Source organism: Microtus pennsylvanicus, chromosome 8, assembly GCF_037038515.1.
Source record: "Microtus pennsylvanicus isolate mMicPen1 chromosome 8, mMicPen1.hap1, whole genome shotgun sequence".
Taxonomy (NCBI): Eukaryota; Metazoa; Chordata; class Mammalia; order Rodentia; family Cricetidae; genus Microtus; species Microtus pennsylvanicus.
Window position 1 is genome coordinate 13256974 of NC_134586.1, and position 17210 is coordinate 13274183.

General features: G+C 44.1%; 1 protein-coding gene across 2 annotated transcripts; it reads left to right on the plus strand.

Moving 5' to 3' along the window:
• Window positions 1-158: 158 nt before the first annotated feature.
• On the plus strand, window positions 159-14652 carry Wbp11 (WW domain binding protein 11). Of its 2 annotated transcripts, none has more exons than XM_075982472.1 (12): window positions 159-300; window positions 2108-2221; window positions 2779-2810; window positions 3770-3863; window positions 4780-4976; window positions 6067-6200; window positions 6408-6607; window positions 7078-7269; window positions 10117-10218; window positions 11183-11476; window positions 11996-12178; window positions 13674-14652. In XM_075982472.1, exons 2-12 carry the CDS (start codon window positions 2158-2160, stop codon window positions 14105-14107), a joined length of 1926 nt encoding a protein of 641 aa, XP_075838587.1. In that variant the 5' UTR covers window positions 159-300; window positions 2108-2157; the 3' UTR covers window positions 14108-14652. The 2 variants fall into 2 exon arrangements, with proteins under 2 accessions (XP_075838587.1, XP_075838588.1); XM_075982473.1 differs by having other exon boundaries at window positions 192-306.
• The last annotated feature ends 2558 nt before the right edge of the window (window positions 14653-17210 follow it).

Here is a 17210-nt window from a genome sequence, read left to right on the forward strand (position 1 = left end):
ATGCTTCGGAATGAGGCGGGTTCTTGTCCGACAGCTATCCAATCGGATGTTGGATTGGAGCGGAAGCAACTCTGGTCCTGACGTCGTAGTGTCCTCTCTATGGTCCCGGGCCTCAGCAACGCGGTGAGAGCGTCGGCCGCGGGTACAGGAAGTGACATAAGGATGGCGGAGGGGCGCGAGGTTTCAAGATGGCGGGGTCTGGGTGGTTGACCGAGAGGCAGAGGTGAAGGCCCCGACCGCAGAAAGTAGGCTGGGACCGCCTGCTCCCCGGCCTCGCCGATTCCGGAGCCCCGCAGTCGCGTGAGTGTGCGCGGTCGCAGTGCTCCGTCGCCCGCGACTCTCTCCGGGGCCTGCCCGGCCGCCTCGGAAACACCGGGCCCGGGGGCCGCGCTCTTCCTCCACTGGGCCGGGGTCGCGGGAGCTGCGGGCTGGAGGGCTCCGGGGCCCGGCCGGCTTGGCGCGGCGTCCGACAGGCCCGGCCCATTAGGTCCGCTTCCTGAGCGCCTCGGCCAGCGGCCTGGGTTTACGTCCGGCCGCTCGAGTCGGTGTCAACCGTCGCTATGGTGCCGGCAGTTGCGGTTGAGGCCTCGGCGGTGGACCTGGAGGGGTCCCGCGGCGCGTGTGCTCTCCGGGTCCCCCGGGTCTTTTGACTCGATCTCTCCCCGATGCTTCTGCTTTTAGGAGAGTCGCTTTTGTAGACGAAGGCAGATAGCCTTGTAAAAATTCTGAGTGACTCGTGGCTCTTGTGTTTTCAGTTGTGGGAGGGGGGAAAAGGTCAGAACGTGAACCTGAGGCTACTTCAAAAAGGGAAACACTAAAGACGATCAAAAATATCAAAGCTTGTATCCGTGGGTTTTTTTTCCTAATTCTCTATAATCAGTACCCTTCTCTTCTTCCTCCCATCATCCTGCACCTCCTGTTTTCCGATAACGAAACATTTTCTGAGGAAATAATCGCCACCGAACGGTTCTAAACCATCTAGAAAGTAGCAGGGAGCTGGGCAGTTGGTGACTTCACGAAAGAAGCATTAACTAAAGCCTACAAGGTCTTAAAGGAGCCAGAGGAGTTACAGTTGTGGATCTGTTAAATTCAGTTTAGGATCTCCTCATTCCTTACCTTTAAAGGTGCCTCTTAAAGAAAGAAAATAGATTTGTTTAGTGTGCAAAGGGGAGCAACAAGAAGGTACCCCTAGCCAAATGTCACATAGTTTCAACGGGTTACCATTCATTCATTTTTATTTATTTATTTATTTATTTATTTTTTAAAGATGGCATCATATCTCCTGGAACTGGAGTTACAGCCAGTTGTAGGCTACCATGTGGGTGCTGGGACTACATCCCAGACCTCTGGAAGATGTTTTTTTTTTTAAAGATTTATTTATTTATTATGTATATAGTGTTCTGCCTGTGTGCATACCTGCACCCCAGAAGAGGGCACCAGATCTCAGTACAGATGGTTGTGAGCCACTATGTGGTTGCTGGGAATTGAACTCAGGACCTCCGGAAGAGCAGCCAGAGCTCTTAACCTCTGAGCCCTCTCTCCAGCCCCCCATTCATTCATTTTTAATGGAAAGAGGACTGATACAAATAAAAGCCCTGAAAATATTTTCCTACTGTGACTGCCACTTTGAGTTACCTTAAAACAGGTAAAGCGCCGCCTAGATCCATTGTCCCTACTTGTGTTTGATTTCGCCCTCTGTTTAAAGGGGGATGTATGAAAGGACTAATGACTTCCTATTCTCGGGGTTTGTATCCATTGGTAGGACATTTTCTAGTTAGTTTTGTTTTGCTTTGAGATAGTCTCTTATGGATCAGTCCACATCCAAGGGCAAACTCCTAGTTGATTCTTTTCAGCTGCCAATGCTATATAATGCATAGCAAAGTGTTAAATAGTTAATGATATCTCATTGCCTTGACTAATACAGATGTTAGCTTTTCTGTGGTCAGCAAAGGTAAAGCTATATAATACATTCAGAATTAAAGAGCAGGTTCTCACAAAATCAATAATCAAAGGGATATTTCTTTCCAGAAATTGATGAAAATTCTAAAAAAGGAAGACATTTTAAACATACAGGAAAACTGAAATTGTTCTTTTTTTTTAATTGCAGGTGTTTTGTTTTTTTTTTTAATGAAGAAGTAAATCATATAAATTGTCAACATGGGACGGAGATCAACATCCTCCACCAAGAGTGGGAAGTTTATGAACCCCACAGACCAAGCTCGTAAGTGCCATTAGTGTGGAATGACGAAGTAGAAGAGTTAAAAACTGCAGAGAATATTTCACTGTGGCTTAAGCATTGGTAGGAGTGAGTTGGGTAAAGTCATGTTGAATTCTTATTAAAATTAATTCACATGACTAAATTGTTGAAAATGTAAGCCAGTTAAAACCATGATTCTTTGTTGAACTTGGTTGATTTGCAAGATGAAATCGGCTTATCTTTTGTATTGGAGGTTTTAAACATGAGTTTTTAAGTGATCGTTTGATATTTGAGAATCTCTTTCTCCTTGTGGTTCGGTTATCTCTGTGAAAACACACATTTGGGCATTGGGGGTGTGAGGGTTTGAGGTGCTACAGCTGTCGACAGGTCGGAGCCTCTGCTGTTGTCACATAGCCCACGTTGCCTAGGGAAGCCTCAGGAGAAGAGAGTGTGTGTGTGTGTGTGTGTGTGTGTGTGTGTGTGTGTGTGTGTGTGTGTGTGCGCGCGCGCGTGTGTTGTCGTATAGATAGTAAATGCTGATACTGAAGACGTGCGTTACATGTCTCTTCCCTTCTCTTTAGGAAAGGAAGCCCGGAAAAGAGAACTGAAAAAGGTACAAATTTAGATGAACTCTGTGTATTAATTGAGATTTTTGAATGAAATAATATTTCAAATTATATGCCAGAAAAGATGCTTTATACTTCTAATAAAAAACAGACAATTGACTGTTTAAAACAGTGCTTTGGGGCTGGGGTGATGGCTTGGTGTTGAATAGCACATAGTGCTCTCGCCCAGGCTCTGAGTCCATTCCTGGCAGCAGTGTTAGGTGGCTCACAGCCATCTGTTCTGATCTCCACAAACACATGCCCATGCATGCACATAACACATACTCATAAAAAATGAAATTTTAAAATGTCTTTTGAGAATAATTCTTAAGTGAGTGTGGTAGTTTGTGCCTGTAATCCCAGCACTTGGAATGTGGAGATCATAGTCAAGAGTATCAGGAGTTCAAGGCCAGCCTGCTACATCAGACCCTGTCTTCAGAAAGAAATTATTTTTGCTACTTATCAAAATGTAGCTGTTTTGTTAAATTAAGCTATTGAATGAATGCCAATAAAAAATGTTGCTGGAAATCTTTGTGTATCTTGTTAGCTATTGAGTTTGACAGACTACTTAAAGAAGTAAACATTTGGTATCACTCTTCAATGCATTGAGGGGCTTTTATAATCTCTAATAAGCCTTTGTTTTATTCTTTAGTCTTGAATCTTTCAAAAACTTCCCTGTCCAGCATAGTATTTTTTTAATTTAATTGCAACTCTTATTTTTTGTTTTTAAATAAGGTTTTCTTTTAGTAGTTGCTGTCTAATTGGGTTGATGGAATTACTTCCTAAAAAGGCAGATCTTTCTAGTAAAGCATTGTTGAGAACATGAAATCTCATAGCTGTTTCTGGTGGTTTAAACACGTGAAACCAAGGGAAATGTGAAATTATTCTTAGATTCGTGAGGCAAATTGAAGTAAAAGATGTCCCGAGCATCCAGCCTCTCACTAGTTTTCTCTTTTGTTTCCCTAAGAACAAAAAACAGCGCATGATGGTCCGAGCTGCGGTGCTGAAGATGAAAGATCCCAAACAGATTATCCGGGACATGGAGAAATTGGATGAGATGGGTAAGAGTGTATGGAAAGGCCAGATTTCATAGCAAGTGTAATAGTATGTTGTGCACAGCAGCGAGCAGCGTGGGCCTAAGGAAACAGCAACCCGATAGCACCCGATATCATGTTTTTTAATGTTATGGAAATAAAGTGAAAAGATAAGATCTATTTCTAGCTGGAGATCATATATCCTGAAGAAAGAAGCCATCATTCAGTTGGAATTAATTACTGTTATTAGGTAACAAAGGCCTAGTCTGGCCAACTCACTTTATAATTGTTGAGTTTTAATTATATTTTCCCTTTGCCATTGTAAGTAGGGTAAGAAAAGACAAATTCTTAGTCACTAGGAATGTTACAGTAATATATCTTCTAGATGTGAGTAAATCTTCAGGTTATAGAAGATTTAGGAAAAGAATTTAATTCAACTGGTACTTCAAGAAAAAGGAAAAAAAATTCTAATCATCGGGGTCCTAGTTCCATTTATAAAAATCTAAACTAATTAAAATCGAAAGGTGTGCATTGGCTTCCATAATTGAGATATCCCTATAAAGCTGCCTCCAGGAGGAAGCCCAGAGGCTGAGCACTGTCTGTGTCTGCTCTGCTCCAGCACACAGTAGTGAATAGCGCCCAGGGTAGATGTGTTCAATGAGGGTAGCTGGGCGACACAGGCATAGCTTCGCAGCAGAGAGTGGGAAAGCCGCTCTTTCATTCCCAGTTCCAGAGAGGACTTTCATGCAGCTCGGGTGACTGCGTGCTAGTTTGTGAATCTGCAGAGGAGGATGGGATTGGCAGGACTGGGGGTCTGTCCCTCTTACACAGAGGACTCCCAAATGAAATGGTGGTATCTGAACCTAGTTTGTTATAAGAAGGTTGCTATTGAAGTAGCTCTTTGTTTTTAATTTTTCAATTCTATAATCTACTTTTCTCCCAGAGTTTAACCCAGTGCAACAGCCACAGTTAAATGAGAAAGTACTGAAAGACAAGCGTAAAAAGCTGCGGGAAACCTTTGAGCGAATTCTACGACTTTATGAAAAAGAAAATCCAGATATTTACAAAGAATTGAGAAAGTTAGAAGTAGAATATGAACAGAAGAGGGCTCAGCTGAGCCAATATTTTGATGCTGTTAAGGTAAGCTGCTCTTGAAGCTAACGGGGCGATGATCATTATCGGTCTCTTCTTTTTACAGTTGTTTTTAAAGTTAAGTGTGCACCTTGTTCTCTAACAAATTTAGATAAATTATATGTAACAGTAAATCTATTGATGATAAAGAGAAACAACACATGATAAAAATTAGTAACAGAGAGAGTCAGACATGGTGGTGCGTACCTTTAATCCTTGCCTAAGGTTCTAGACTGTCTGTGAAAGAAGGTGGATGAGGCCCCAGCCTCGTCATGTTGCTTCTTTCTGTTACTGCTCCATGTGTATACACTTCCAAAGTGGGCAAAACCAGGTCTATTAACCCTGGCTGACCATGAGGTGTCAGAAATTAATTGAGGAAGGGTGGGATATGATCAATTGTGTAAGCTTTTACAGTTTATTGTAAATTTCCATTTATTGGGATAGAAAATCAAAAACCCAAATGGAATAGTTTTTGTAAAGTAGATGGCATTTTGTTTCCAACAGCACAGGACAAAATCCCAAGAAAGGCAGATGGATTTTAGAGACAATATATACTCTCTGTTAATAGATGCGTGTTACTGTCCAAAGTACTATAGTAGCTCTGCCACTTTGGTTGGGTTTCTTTAAAACCAAAAAAGAATCAGCTGGTTATAGGGATTATAAAAGAAAGAATAAGCCATATTTGGGTTCTTGAAAAAGAAATGATAGATTTTGAAGAAGGACGCTTAAAAGAAATCCCACACTAGTTTAGAATTGAATATAATAGAGGGATATTTATTTAGGGATAGACTCACAGATCTCAATGCTCTGCTCGAAAAGGGAACAGCAACCAGCTGCCACAGCTGAAAGAGAGAGCGGACACACACACGCTTACATCAGCATGTATAGTATATGAGGCCCGCCCAAGTGGGCAGGTAACGTAAAGGCTACTGGCTGCAGGAATTTCTACAGCAAGATGTCTTTCAATCCTTCAGTAGTTTTGACTTGAGGCGTTCAGCTATTTTCCATGATATTTGTGTTAGTTGGAAAACAAATTCAGAGGACTCGCGGTTCTTGGGGCTTTTGACTTGGTCCATACCACTGGGTTTCTGTGTTGCAGAATGCTCAGCATGTGGAAGTAGAGAGCATCCCTTTGCCAGACATGCCGCATGCTCCGTCCAACATCTTGATCCAGGACATCCCACTTCCTGGTGCCCAGCCACCCTCCATCCTTAAGAAAACCTCGGCTTATGGGTAAGGAAGCCCTGTCAGCTGCAGTGTTTGACTGTGAGGTGCCACAGCGAGTTCAGTGAGACATTTAAGGCGGTGTGGGTATAATTAGTATGAGATGCTGGTAGATGGGGGGAGCACACGCATGCACACGCCTTAGACTTCTGAGAAGAATTAACCAGTCTCACTACCGCTGTAGATGGAGATAACACAGTCAAGTTCTCTTTACAGGCCTCCAACTCGGGCAGTTTCTATTCTTCCGCTCCTCGGACATGGCGTCCCACGTTTGCCCCCTGGCAGAAAGCCACCGGGCCCTCCACCTGGCCCGCCTCCTCCTCAAGTTATGCAGATGTATGGCCGTAAAGTGGGTTTTGCTCTAGATCTTCCCCCACGTAGACGAGATGAAGACATGTTGTATAGTCCAGAACTTGGTATGAAGGGACGGGGTTTTTACTTTTGTGTCCTCAGTATTGTTTCCATGTTGGCCATACTTAACATATTCGCCACAAGTAGAACATAGGAAATAAGCAAGGATACCATGTATTTACTGCTGTGTATCCCGTGGATAATTCGTCAGATCTGCCTGATGAGAGCACCTTCCTTACACGGAGATGTCACTATACATCTTAAGACCTGAATAGCTAGCTCTTGCTAGTTGTGTTGTCAGCTGACCAGAATTACTGATTGTGCATGTGACTGTACACATAATTGTAGAATGCAGCATGTTTGAACTTCTTACAGGAAAACAAGGATTTGAAACAAGTACCCAATGACAGTATCATCATAGTATGTGGTAGCTGACATTTCATGTTATATTGAGTTAAAATAACATCATTTTGTCTTTCCGGGTACTGGAAAAGCCATCTAGACAACTTGTTCCTTGTTCTATTTCCGTCATCAGCTCAGCGAGGTCATGACGATGACGTGTCCAGCACCAGTGAAGACGATGGCTATCCTGAGGACATGGATCAGGATAAGCACGATGACAGCACTGACGACAGTGACACCGACAGATCTGATGCCGAGAGTGAGGGGGATGAGTTCGGGCACCGTGATGACAGTGAGCGAGACAACCCTGAGGAGAAGAAGTCAGGTGCGTGCTCAGCCCAAATGCAGAATCAAAGTTACAGCACGCTTGACTGTTTTTTAATTTCAGGTGATATCTATGTGGTTTATTACTACTTTACATTTATTTGTATATTTCTGTGTGTGTGCCCATGAGTCCGCATGCATGCCAGGGCACATATGTGGAGGTCACAGTTGGTTCTCTCAATCCGCTCTGTCCTGATAATTCAACTCAGGTAGTTAGACTTGGTGACAAGTGCCTTTATCTCCCTAGAGCCAATCAGGACCAGCTTTTAATCCCAGTTTGGTTTGGTTTGGTTTGGTTTGGTTTGGTTTGGTTTGGTTTTGCAACAAGTGTCACTGTTATTTAAGCTGGCCTCAAAGTCATGGTGATCCTCCTGCTTCACCCTCCGATGTTTTAGAATTACAAATATAAGCCTCCATACCTGGCCATTTGTCCTGATAGTTTGAAAAGTTTTGATGCATTATTCTGAAGAGATTTGTGAGGAAATGTACATATAGTTTAAGAGGAAAGGTACATACAAGAAAGTCCACAAAATACACATATTCAGCACCATGAAGTTGCTAGCACGTACTATCGCGAACATGCTGTAGGACAGTAGCCATGTTTTAAGTTAGCTTATTTAAATATCTACACTGGAAACTTTGTAGATTTTCTATGGTTAATGGTGTGATCTATTCACCAGGGTCATAATTGCAATTCAGGTGTGTCTGTAATTTAGCATCTCAGGCCTATTTTCTTTTAAAATGTTTATTCATTACCCTTGGTGTCTTGTTTTCGTTGAGAAAAGCACCTAATTTAGCAAATACTGCATGTATAATAGAATAACTATTCTCTGGATCAACTATGAGCATCTTTCAGAAAGGTTTGAGTTTTTTGTTGATTTGGTTTGGTTTGGTTTTTGTGTGTGTGTGTGGTGCTTGGTAGTAAACCTAGGACTTTGATGGGTAGATGCTAATTACATTCTGTTGCCCTGTGTCCCCAGTTTTATACAGTGTGTTATATTTTGTCAAAATTTTAAGCATTGTGTTTTAGGTACCAAGCACTTCACAGAGCACACCAGCTCTGTGAAACCCCAGGAGCTGGGAGCTTCTTTGGGGAATGTTGATGTGATCTGCAGTGTAGTGTCCATGTATTGTATTTGTATTTATAAATACAACAAATGTTCATCCTAGCTTTTTTCATTTTAAAGAGTGAGTGACAGAGAGAGAGAGAGAGAGAGAGAGAGAGAGAGAGAGAGAGAGAGAGAGAGAGAGAGAGAGAGAACTTGTGTACACGTACCTACCTGCACATGGGTGTGCAGACGAGCCTGTCAAAGTGCTCTTGGAGGTCAGAAGATGACATTAGATCTTAGAACTGAATTTTCCAGGCCCCTCAGTATTGCGTAAGTGCTCTTAACCATTGAACCATAGTGTTTTTTGATTTTTTTTTTCCTAATGTTTCTTAATCAGGATTGCTATCAAAAATTCTATCACAAATGGTGATAGAATGAACCTGACATTATATATAAAATTATAGATGACTCTGGAGTAGAAATCGGCCTTAGAAAGGAAAGGGGCACTAGAGCCTCGCGGGCTGTGTCTCTTCTGCTGCTGCCAGCTATTATTGATGGGTTTTTATTGGCGGGGGTGGTGGTGGGCGGGGTGGATTGTCAGAACAGGGTCTCACTGTTAGGTGACTTGCATAAGAACTCACTATGTAGACCAAACTGGCCTCAGACTCACTGAACTGCTGAGAACTGCAATTAAGACGGGTGCCACCAGCCCGTTTTTCTTGAATATTTAGTATGTTCCTCAAATGCCTGTCTCAGCTCTCTAGTTTTTTGTCTAACATTTATTGCTTTTACCATATTCAAGCCATTTTTTTTCTGGGGAGCAAAACTGCAAGATAAACTAAAACTCATCTCACGTAGAAAGTGTAATGTTTGACAGTGTTCATTCAGTAGTCTCTGTCGGGGTGCGAAGTCTTTCTATTTCTAATTTACGTTGTGTTGGGACTGGTGGTGTTAAGGAGTAATAATAATTTTTAAGCTTTTGATAGGTTATTAGTAAGATTTTCCCCACCTTTTAGGTGGTCTATTATCATCATCATTGCTAATTTTTTAGTGCTGAACCACCTCGCCCTTCTGGTGCACCTTATAGTCTATGTTGATTAACAAGGTAGACTTGGGTTAGTGGGATGGTGCTTTCATGAGTTGGACAGCTTTTCTCTTTCTTGTGTCTTAATGTTTGACTGACTTGCTGAAGAAAACTGTTTTTGTTTTGTTTTTTCAAGGCAGGCTTTCTCTGTCCTGGAACTAGCTCTTGTAAGCAGGCTGGCCTAAAACTCACAGCGATCCACCTGCTTCTGCCTCCTGAGTGCTGGTATTAAAGGTGTGTGCCACCACTACCCAGCAAAAATTGTTGTTTTATGGCGCACGCCTTTAATCCCAGCACTTGGGAGGCAGAGGCAGGAGGATCTCTGTAAGTTCGAGACCAGCCTGGTCTACAAGAGCTAGTTCCAGGATAGGCTCCAAAACCACAGAGAAACCCTGTCTCAAAAAAACCAAAAGAAAAAAAATGTTGTTTTAAAACATATCTTTACTGTTTTAGTTTCCGTTTGGGGCTTAAAATTACAAATGCAAATACATTTTTAAGTGTCCTGACAATTTCAAAATCTGTTAAGTTTTAAATCACCTTAGTATGCATGCCACCAATTAGCACAGCATTGATTATCTTTAATATGTCTCTCTGCATTTCTCTTCTGTCATGGGTTATAGTCAATCTTACTATTTGTAGTGTCCTCATTGTAGTGAACATTTTTACTGAATTTTGATGATTCTTGTTAATTTCATTTCCTTCTTTGACTGTTCAGGTCTGAGTGTCCGATTTGCTGACATGCCTGGAAAATCAAGGAAGAAGAAGAAGAACATGAAGGAGCTGACTCCTCTTCAAGCCATGATGCTTCGGATGGCAGGTGAGAAGCAAGGACAAATGTTCTCTAGCGTTCTCTGTGCCACTTGCTTAGCATACATTCTTCCGTGTATAGTCAACAGCTCTGAAGTAAGTCATGCTCTGTATTCTGAAGGTGTGCAGCCATTTGGTAGTCTGCCCAGAGTTTCACTGCCAGTAAGCTGTGGAAACGACTAGTTCCGGGTGCCACATATGTTCTCGAGCTGGTACATGGAGGTTGGGGGACAGCTTGTGGGAGTCTGGTTCTCTGCAGCTACCAATGAGTCCCACAGATTGAATTCTGAATGTCAGGTTCAGTGGCAAACCATCTTGCCAGCCCTGAATTACATTTAATTCCAAGTCTGTCTCATTCTAACAGCCTGGGCTCATGCTGCTACACTAGTTGCAGAGGAACAGAATACTATTTGGTTGTTATGTATTTAAATAATGTATTTACTCATTTGGTTTGGGGAGACAGAGTCCATTATGTAGCCCTGGTCATCCTGGAACTCACTCTGTATGCCAAGCTGACCATAAAGTCAGAGGTCAGCCTGCCCCTGCCTCCCAAGTGCTGGAATCAAGGATATGCACCGCCACACCCAGCTATGGTGTGTTTAGTCGCTGATCTCCAAGCCATAAAGCACACGTCTATAGCTAGTCTTTCTCTGTCCCACCAGCCAGCTTCCAAATCATGACACAGAGACATATTGTTAATTATGAAAACGTAGCCGTTAGCTTAGGCTTGTTTCTAACTAGCTGTTACAACTTAAAATAATGTATTTCTACTCATCCATGTCCTGCCATGTGGTTCTGGCTGTTAGCTCTCCTCCTGCACGTCTCGCTTCCTCTGGCTGGCGTCCTCTCTGCCTAGCTGTTAACTGTTCAGCTTTTTATTAAACCAATCCAAGTGACACATCTTCATGGTGTACAGAAAGATCATCCCACAACACAAGTCACCTCTGTTTACCTGTTTTACAATTTTCCTTCAGGTCAGGAGATCCCTGAGGAAGGACGGGAAGTGGAGGAGTTTTCTGAGGATGATGATGATGACGACTCTGAGGATTCTGAAGCGGAGAAGCAATCACAGAAGCAGCATAAAGAGGACTCCCACTCGGATGGCACATCTGCTGCCCCTTCACAGCAGCAGGCTCCTCCACAGTCTGTCCCTCCTTCCCAGATACAAGCACCTCCCATGCCGGGACCACCGCCTCTTGGACCACCGCCTGCCCCACCCTTACGGCCTCCTGGGCCACCAACAGGCCTCCCTCCTGGGCCACCTCCAGGTAAGCTCCCCACAATAGGGAATGAAATCATTCGCCCAGACTGCCGTGTGTCAGCAGTACTGATGTCTTCTGTTTGCTCCTGGTTACACTCTAAGCCATCAAGGACGCTCAAAGAGAGAATGAAAAGTGTTGTGTTCTGTTCTGTGAGCATTGCTGGTAGCTTAGAGTTCTGACGGTTGCCTTTCTTTGGCCAAAGCTTTTTTTTTTAGCGTCTTTTGTTTCTGATTATGTAAGCTGAATGTGTGAACATAATTGTTCTTCCTTTAGTCCCTTAAAGTGATAGACTAGCCCGGTTCTACATTGGTCTCAGTGATTGCTATCTCATGCAGTAGAGGTGACCTAAGTGGATAGATCTGTAACAGATGTGATGCCCTTTTCTAGTGCTCAAACACTTGTTGAATGAATTTTATGTAATTATTCTTTTGTGTTTATGAAGTGATCTAACTTCTGAATACAATGATTATGTGCATTGCTTTTATTCCCCATCATTATTTGTTTGACATTGTTTTCTCCTTTCAGGGGCTCCTCCATTCCTGAGACCACCTGGAATGCCAGGAATCCGAGGGCCTTTACCACGACTTTTACCTCCAGGACCACCACCAGGTCGACCTCCTGGCCCTCCCCCAGGTCCACCTCCAGGTCTTCCCCCAGGACCCCCTCCTCGAGGACCCCCACCAAGGCTACCTCCTCCTGCACCTCCAGGTAAAGTTTCCGGTTTCTATAGCGGAAGCCAGCCCTGGCCTTTGTGCTCAGGGGTGCACTGGCACCTGAGGGACTTTGAGGGCGTCTTCCAGTGGGTCACACTCCAGTGGGCATGTACAGTTTTTTCCCACTCGTCACTTGGGACTTCCCCAAGCAAATGTCTACTTTGCAAAGGTTCTCTGAGAAGTTTTGCTGAGTACAGCTAGAGTTGTGCATCATGGATCTCCAAAATTACCATCTTCAAGCTTAAATCACAAGGGAGGTTCCTTCCTCTTTACCCATTGTCCAACTTAGACCTACAGATTTCATTGTGGGCTTGTAGTATGACCACATTCTGCTTTACTGCACTGAATGTTCTACTTCAATCTGAAGATTTCTTGTCTTGGTGCTATGTAGAGTAACTGAGTTTAGGTAGTCAGCAGTTTGGATTTGGTATGGTTTGCTACTTAATATTCACTCTTAAATAGCTTGAGAAGAAAGTAAAAATCCGGGACTGGGGAGGTGGTTCAGTGGTTAAGATCACTGGCTGCTCTTCCAGAAGTCCTAGGTTTGAGTCCCAGTCCCCACATGGTGGTTCACAACTGTCTGCAACTCCACTTCTAGGGGATCTGATACCATCTTCTGACCTCCACAGGCACCAAGCATTCGTGTGGTGCACACTTATATATGCAGGCTAAATACTCACATGTAAAAATGAATTGAATAAACTCAATAATTTTAAAAAAAGTAAGTAAAAATCAGTGGGGGCTAGAGAGATGGCTCAGCAGTTAAGAGCACTGACTGCTTTTCCAGAGGACCCAGGTTCAATTCCCAGCACCCACATGGCAGCTCACAACTGTTTATAACTCCCAGATCTGTCACCCTCACACAGACACATGCAGGTAAACCCCAATGCACATTAAATAAGAATAAACTTTTTTTTTTTTTTCAAAAAAACGATGTGTGTCACAACACCCAGCTATATAAAAATAATTTAAAAAGTCAAAATCTAATGTGGGGTATGTACATGTCGCGACTGTCAGAAGTTTGTGAACTCTAATGAGATAGATCATAGTTCCAGTCTCTTGTTCCATTTCCAGTTAACGAGCCAGAACTAAGACTGTTCCTTGTTCACCCTGTGATTGATTAGAAGTCACTAGTGCAGGAGGATCAACCCAGTTGACCTTAATACCCTCACACTAGACAGCCAGGAGCATCCTGGGACGGCCAGATTGGAAATCATGTCTGAAACCAGTTTGTCAGCTGATAAGTAGGACAGTATTTGCAGGAAGAAAAGCTTGTGAGCGTGGTGCTACAGACTAAAGGTGAACATTCTTTTACAGTATCCTGTTCTTTCCTATCAGAAATATGCCTTTCACATAACAGGTTCTGTAAGCTTATTGTATTTCCTGTAAATTACCTGCTTAAGGAACAGTATCAGCCCATGTGCAGACATCATTAATGGCAATTAAATGCCATTAGTTCTTATACTCGTTCTGTGTGCCTCTTCATTTAGGAATCCCTCCTCCTCGTCCCGGCATGATGCGCCCACCCTTGGTGCCTCCTCTCGGACCTGCCCCCCCTGGGCTTTTCCCGCCAGCTCCCTTGCCCAACCCAGGGGTGTTGAGTGCCCCACCCAGCCTCATTCAGCGACCGAAGGCGGATGATGCAAGTGCAGCCACCATCGAGAAGAAAGCCACAGCGACCATCAGTGCCAAGCCCCAGATCACCAATCCCAAGGCAGAGGTCACACGGTTTGTGCCCACTGCACTGAGAGTGCGCCGGGAGAATAAGGGGGCTACTGCTGTTCCCCAAAGAAGGTCAGAGGATGACTCTGCTGTGCCTGTTGCCAAAGCAGCCCCAAGATCTGGTCCTTCTGTTCCTGTCTCAGTACAAACTAAGGACGATGTTTATGAAGCCTTTATGAAAGAGATGGAGGGGCTGCTGTGACAGCTTCTTGTGCCGGGACAGGCTGCTGCCGCGAGCACCAGTCTGTGGAACAAGGGGCTCTTGTTAGACGTAGTGAAGAGCAGTGTCCACCGTCGGGTTTTCCAGCTTCAGTCCGGGGCCTCCTGGCACTTGCCTTGCTGTAGTCCCTGCACAGGGCGTTTCTTTATGTAGACCAGGACCGGAAGCTCTGCTGCTGATACCCGCTCCCTTTGACACCACCATTTCAGCCCCTTTCTCCCCCTCTCCATTTTGGAATTATATCAGAGAGGTCTTAGTTACTTGTTTGACTCTGCTGTGGGCACTGGAGTAGAGATTTCTGGGGGGAAAAAGGTTTATTTCATCTTGACTTTTGTGTTTGAGTTATTTTTAATATTTTTCTGTAAATATTTTGTAATATTTTACTTGTAGTGAAATGGATTACAATGTCATTTCCTATTTCAAAGCAGAATATGTGGAAAGAAAATGTACAATTCTCGGATTAAAGTTATTTCCCACGACCTAACCTCTGAATGTTTCATGGAGAAATAAAATGTTCCATACCAAGATATATTCTGTGTTGATGGTGATGTGAACAGTTCCTGGGTTGTGGGCAGAAACAACGCATTTACAGCATTGGTTCTCAGGAACCGCTGTATCCCATGCAGAAGGAGAATGAATTTTGTTAGAAACTGTAAAAAGAAACTGAAATAGAAAGGGATAAATAGGAAGAGTTCCTTCAAGACTATACTGGCTCCCCAGAAATTCAGAGGTGTGAACAATGTCTCCACTTTGACTGCTTAGATACGGCTCGAGACCCTCAGGGCTATGGTTGTGGTGGTTGAGTAAGAATGGCCCCAGAGGCTCTTGACATCGAACACTTTTCCCCAGTTAGTGGTGCTGTTTGGGGGAGGTTGGGGGTCTGGCTTTGTTGGAGGAAGTATGTCATGGAGGCAGGCTAGGATTCCCCTTTCCAGATGTTATTTGTGCTTTGTTTCAAGATGTAAACTCACAGCTTGCTGCTCCTGCCGCCATGCTGGTCCCTGTCCCTCTGCAACTGGAAGCCGAAATACACTCCATCGTAAGTTGCCCTGGTCATGTGTTTTACCACAGCAACAGAAAGCAGATAGGAGAACTTTGGGAACTGTTGCCATTCTGGTGAAGACTGGCAAGGGTTTCTACCAGTTGACTCTAACATTGAGACAGGGCTCATGTGACTCCCACAGATGGGCACCAAACATGAGCGTTGTGTTTCTAGGCACTCTGCTGTGCCCACTGCATCTCATGCAAATCCTACAGCGTTAAAGGGATGATTTGTGCTGTGCTGTCCTGTGCTAAGGCTTAATGCTTCCCCAGAGTTGAGTTCTCTGGGTTTTAGGTTCTCTGAGGCTTGGTGTGTCTGGCTTTGTTAGACAAATGAAGACAAATCCTGACAAAACACTAAGTAATCCGTTTGGTTTGGGATTTTAGTGTAATCAAGAAAAGCCAACAGTGAATTTGGTCATTTCAATACAGGGATGAAACAATTACATTATCCAGTTAGCATGGTAAGTACATTTCTGCATAAATAGACTTGCACCCCAGAATTTGGTCTGAGTCTGGTTATTTTAATATTCTAATTGGGAGAGATTTCTGTTAATGGCTATATAAGGAAGCTTTTGATTATCAAAACATCTCCCGATGTGTTACTAGTTGTACTGCGAGTGTAGTCATAAAGCCTCACCACTCCATCTGCAGAAAGGCAGAGAAGGCCAACAGTTCTGATCTGGTTGCTTGTGGTCATAATAGCTTGCTCTGTGTACGTCACCACTGTGGAGTAGATAGATCACAAGCTCATCCCACCACATTGGAAACCGCCCTCATTCACATACCAGATCCTCCTCAAAACCCACTGAGCTAACTATTAACGTTACCTGGAGACACAGTCTGTCTTCCTTCCTTCCTCCTTCCTTCCTGTCTGTCTGTCTGTCTGTCTGTCTTTTTCTTTTAAAGTAAAAGACCAGGTTTGTTTGGTCTTGTTTGGTGACTCCAGCCACCAGAGAGTGGGAAGGAGAAAGGAATAGGCAGGAGAAAATAATGGAGACACAATTTCCATTCAGCCCAGAGAGAAAGAGCAGACAGACCAAAGAAAGTACTCCATCTCCATCCACTTGAGGTTGAAAAACCAGTGAGTTTACTGAGGTGACCCTGTTTGCTGCCCCCCACAAGGTTTCTCTGTAGTTTTGGGGACTGTCTGGGAACTAGCTCTTGTAGACCAGGCTGGCCTCGAACTCACAGAGATCCACCTGCCTCTGCCTCCCGAGTGCCACCAACCGCCGGTTCCCTGTTTGCTTTCTGTTGCTATGGTAAACACCATGGCCAAAAGCAACCTGGGCAAGAAATGGTTTGTCTTAACCGCTCACAGTCCATCTTGAAGGGAAGATGGGGCAGGAACTCAAGGCCGGAAACTGAGGCAGGGGCCCTGGAAGAGTGATGGCTTACTTTCAGCTATCTTTCATATTCCTCCCCGGACCTGAAAGGGTTATCACTGCCCACAGTGGGTTGGGCCCTTCCTTCCACACCAACCAGTAAGCAAGCAAATGCCCCACTCAGGCCAATCTAAGATGGCACTAGCTGTGTCAAGTTGACAAGCCAGTCCAAGTGACCAAGCCTCCCTATCTCCCCCAATTATATGCAGCTTATTTAACCCTGAAGAGGGACTCCTGAAGCTTGTCACTTCCCTTAGCTACCTCACTCTCTTGAGCTTCCTTCAATTCTTCCTGCTTCCCTTCAATCCACAGAAAATAGAAACCACTTCATAGTTTTAAATGAGCTGGAAATAGTGTTGCCAAGCCAGTCAACTGAGGAGCATTCTGACTATTGGTGGTTCAAATGGCAATGACCCCCACAGCCTCAGATATTTAAATGCGTTGTGTCTGGCAGAAATGTTTCTGGGAAGGATTAGGTGTGGTCTTGTTGGAGGTGTGTCGCTTGGGATTTGAAATCTCAAAAACCTATGCCAGCCAGGCCCAGCCTCTCTCTGCCTCCTCCTGCTGGTGGATCAGAGGTAAGCTCTCAGCTGCTGAGCCAGCACCCTGCCTCCCTGCCTGCTACCTTGTTCCCTACTATGATGGTTATGGAGCCACCC

What these genes read in the sequence shown, in the direction of transcription:
- Wbp11 (XM_075982472.1), top strand. Translation starts at nt 2,158, where the DNA reads ATGGGACGGAGATCAACATCCTCCACCAAGAGTGGGAAGTTTATGAAC. An exon ending in GGAGAAATTGGATGAGATGG is followed by an intron (nt 3,864 to 4,779) that starts GTAAGAGTGTAT and finishes CTTTTCTCCCAG; the next exon opens with AGTTTAACCCAGTGCAACAG. An exon ending in AATATTTTGATGCTGTTAAG is followed by an intron (nt 4,977 to 6,066) that starts GTAAGCTGCTCT and finishes TCTGTGTTGCAG; the next exon opens with AATGCTCAGCATGTGGAAGT.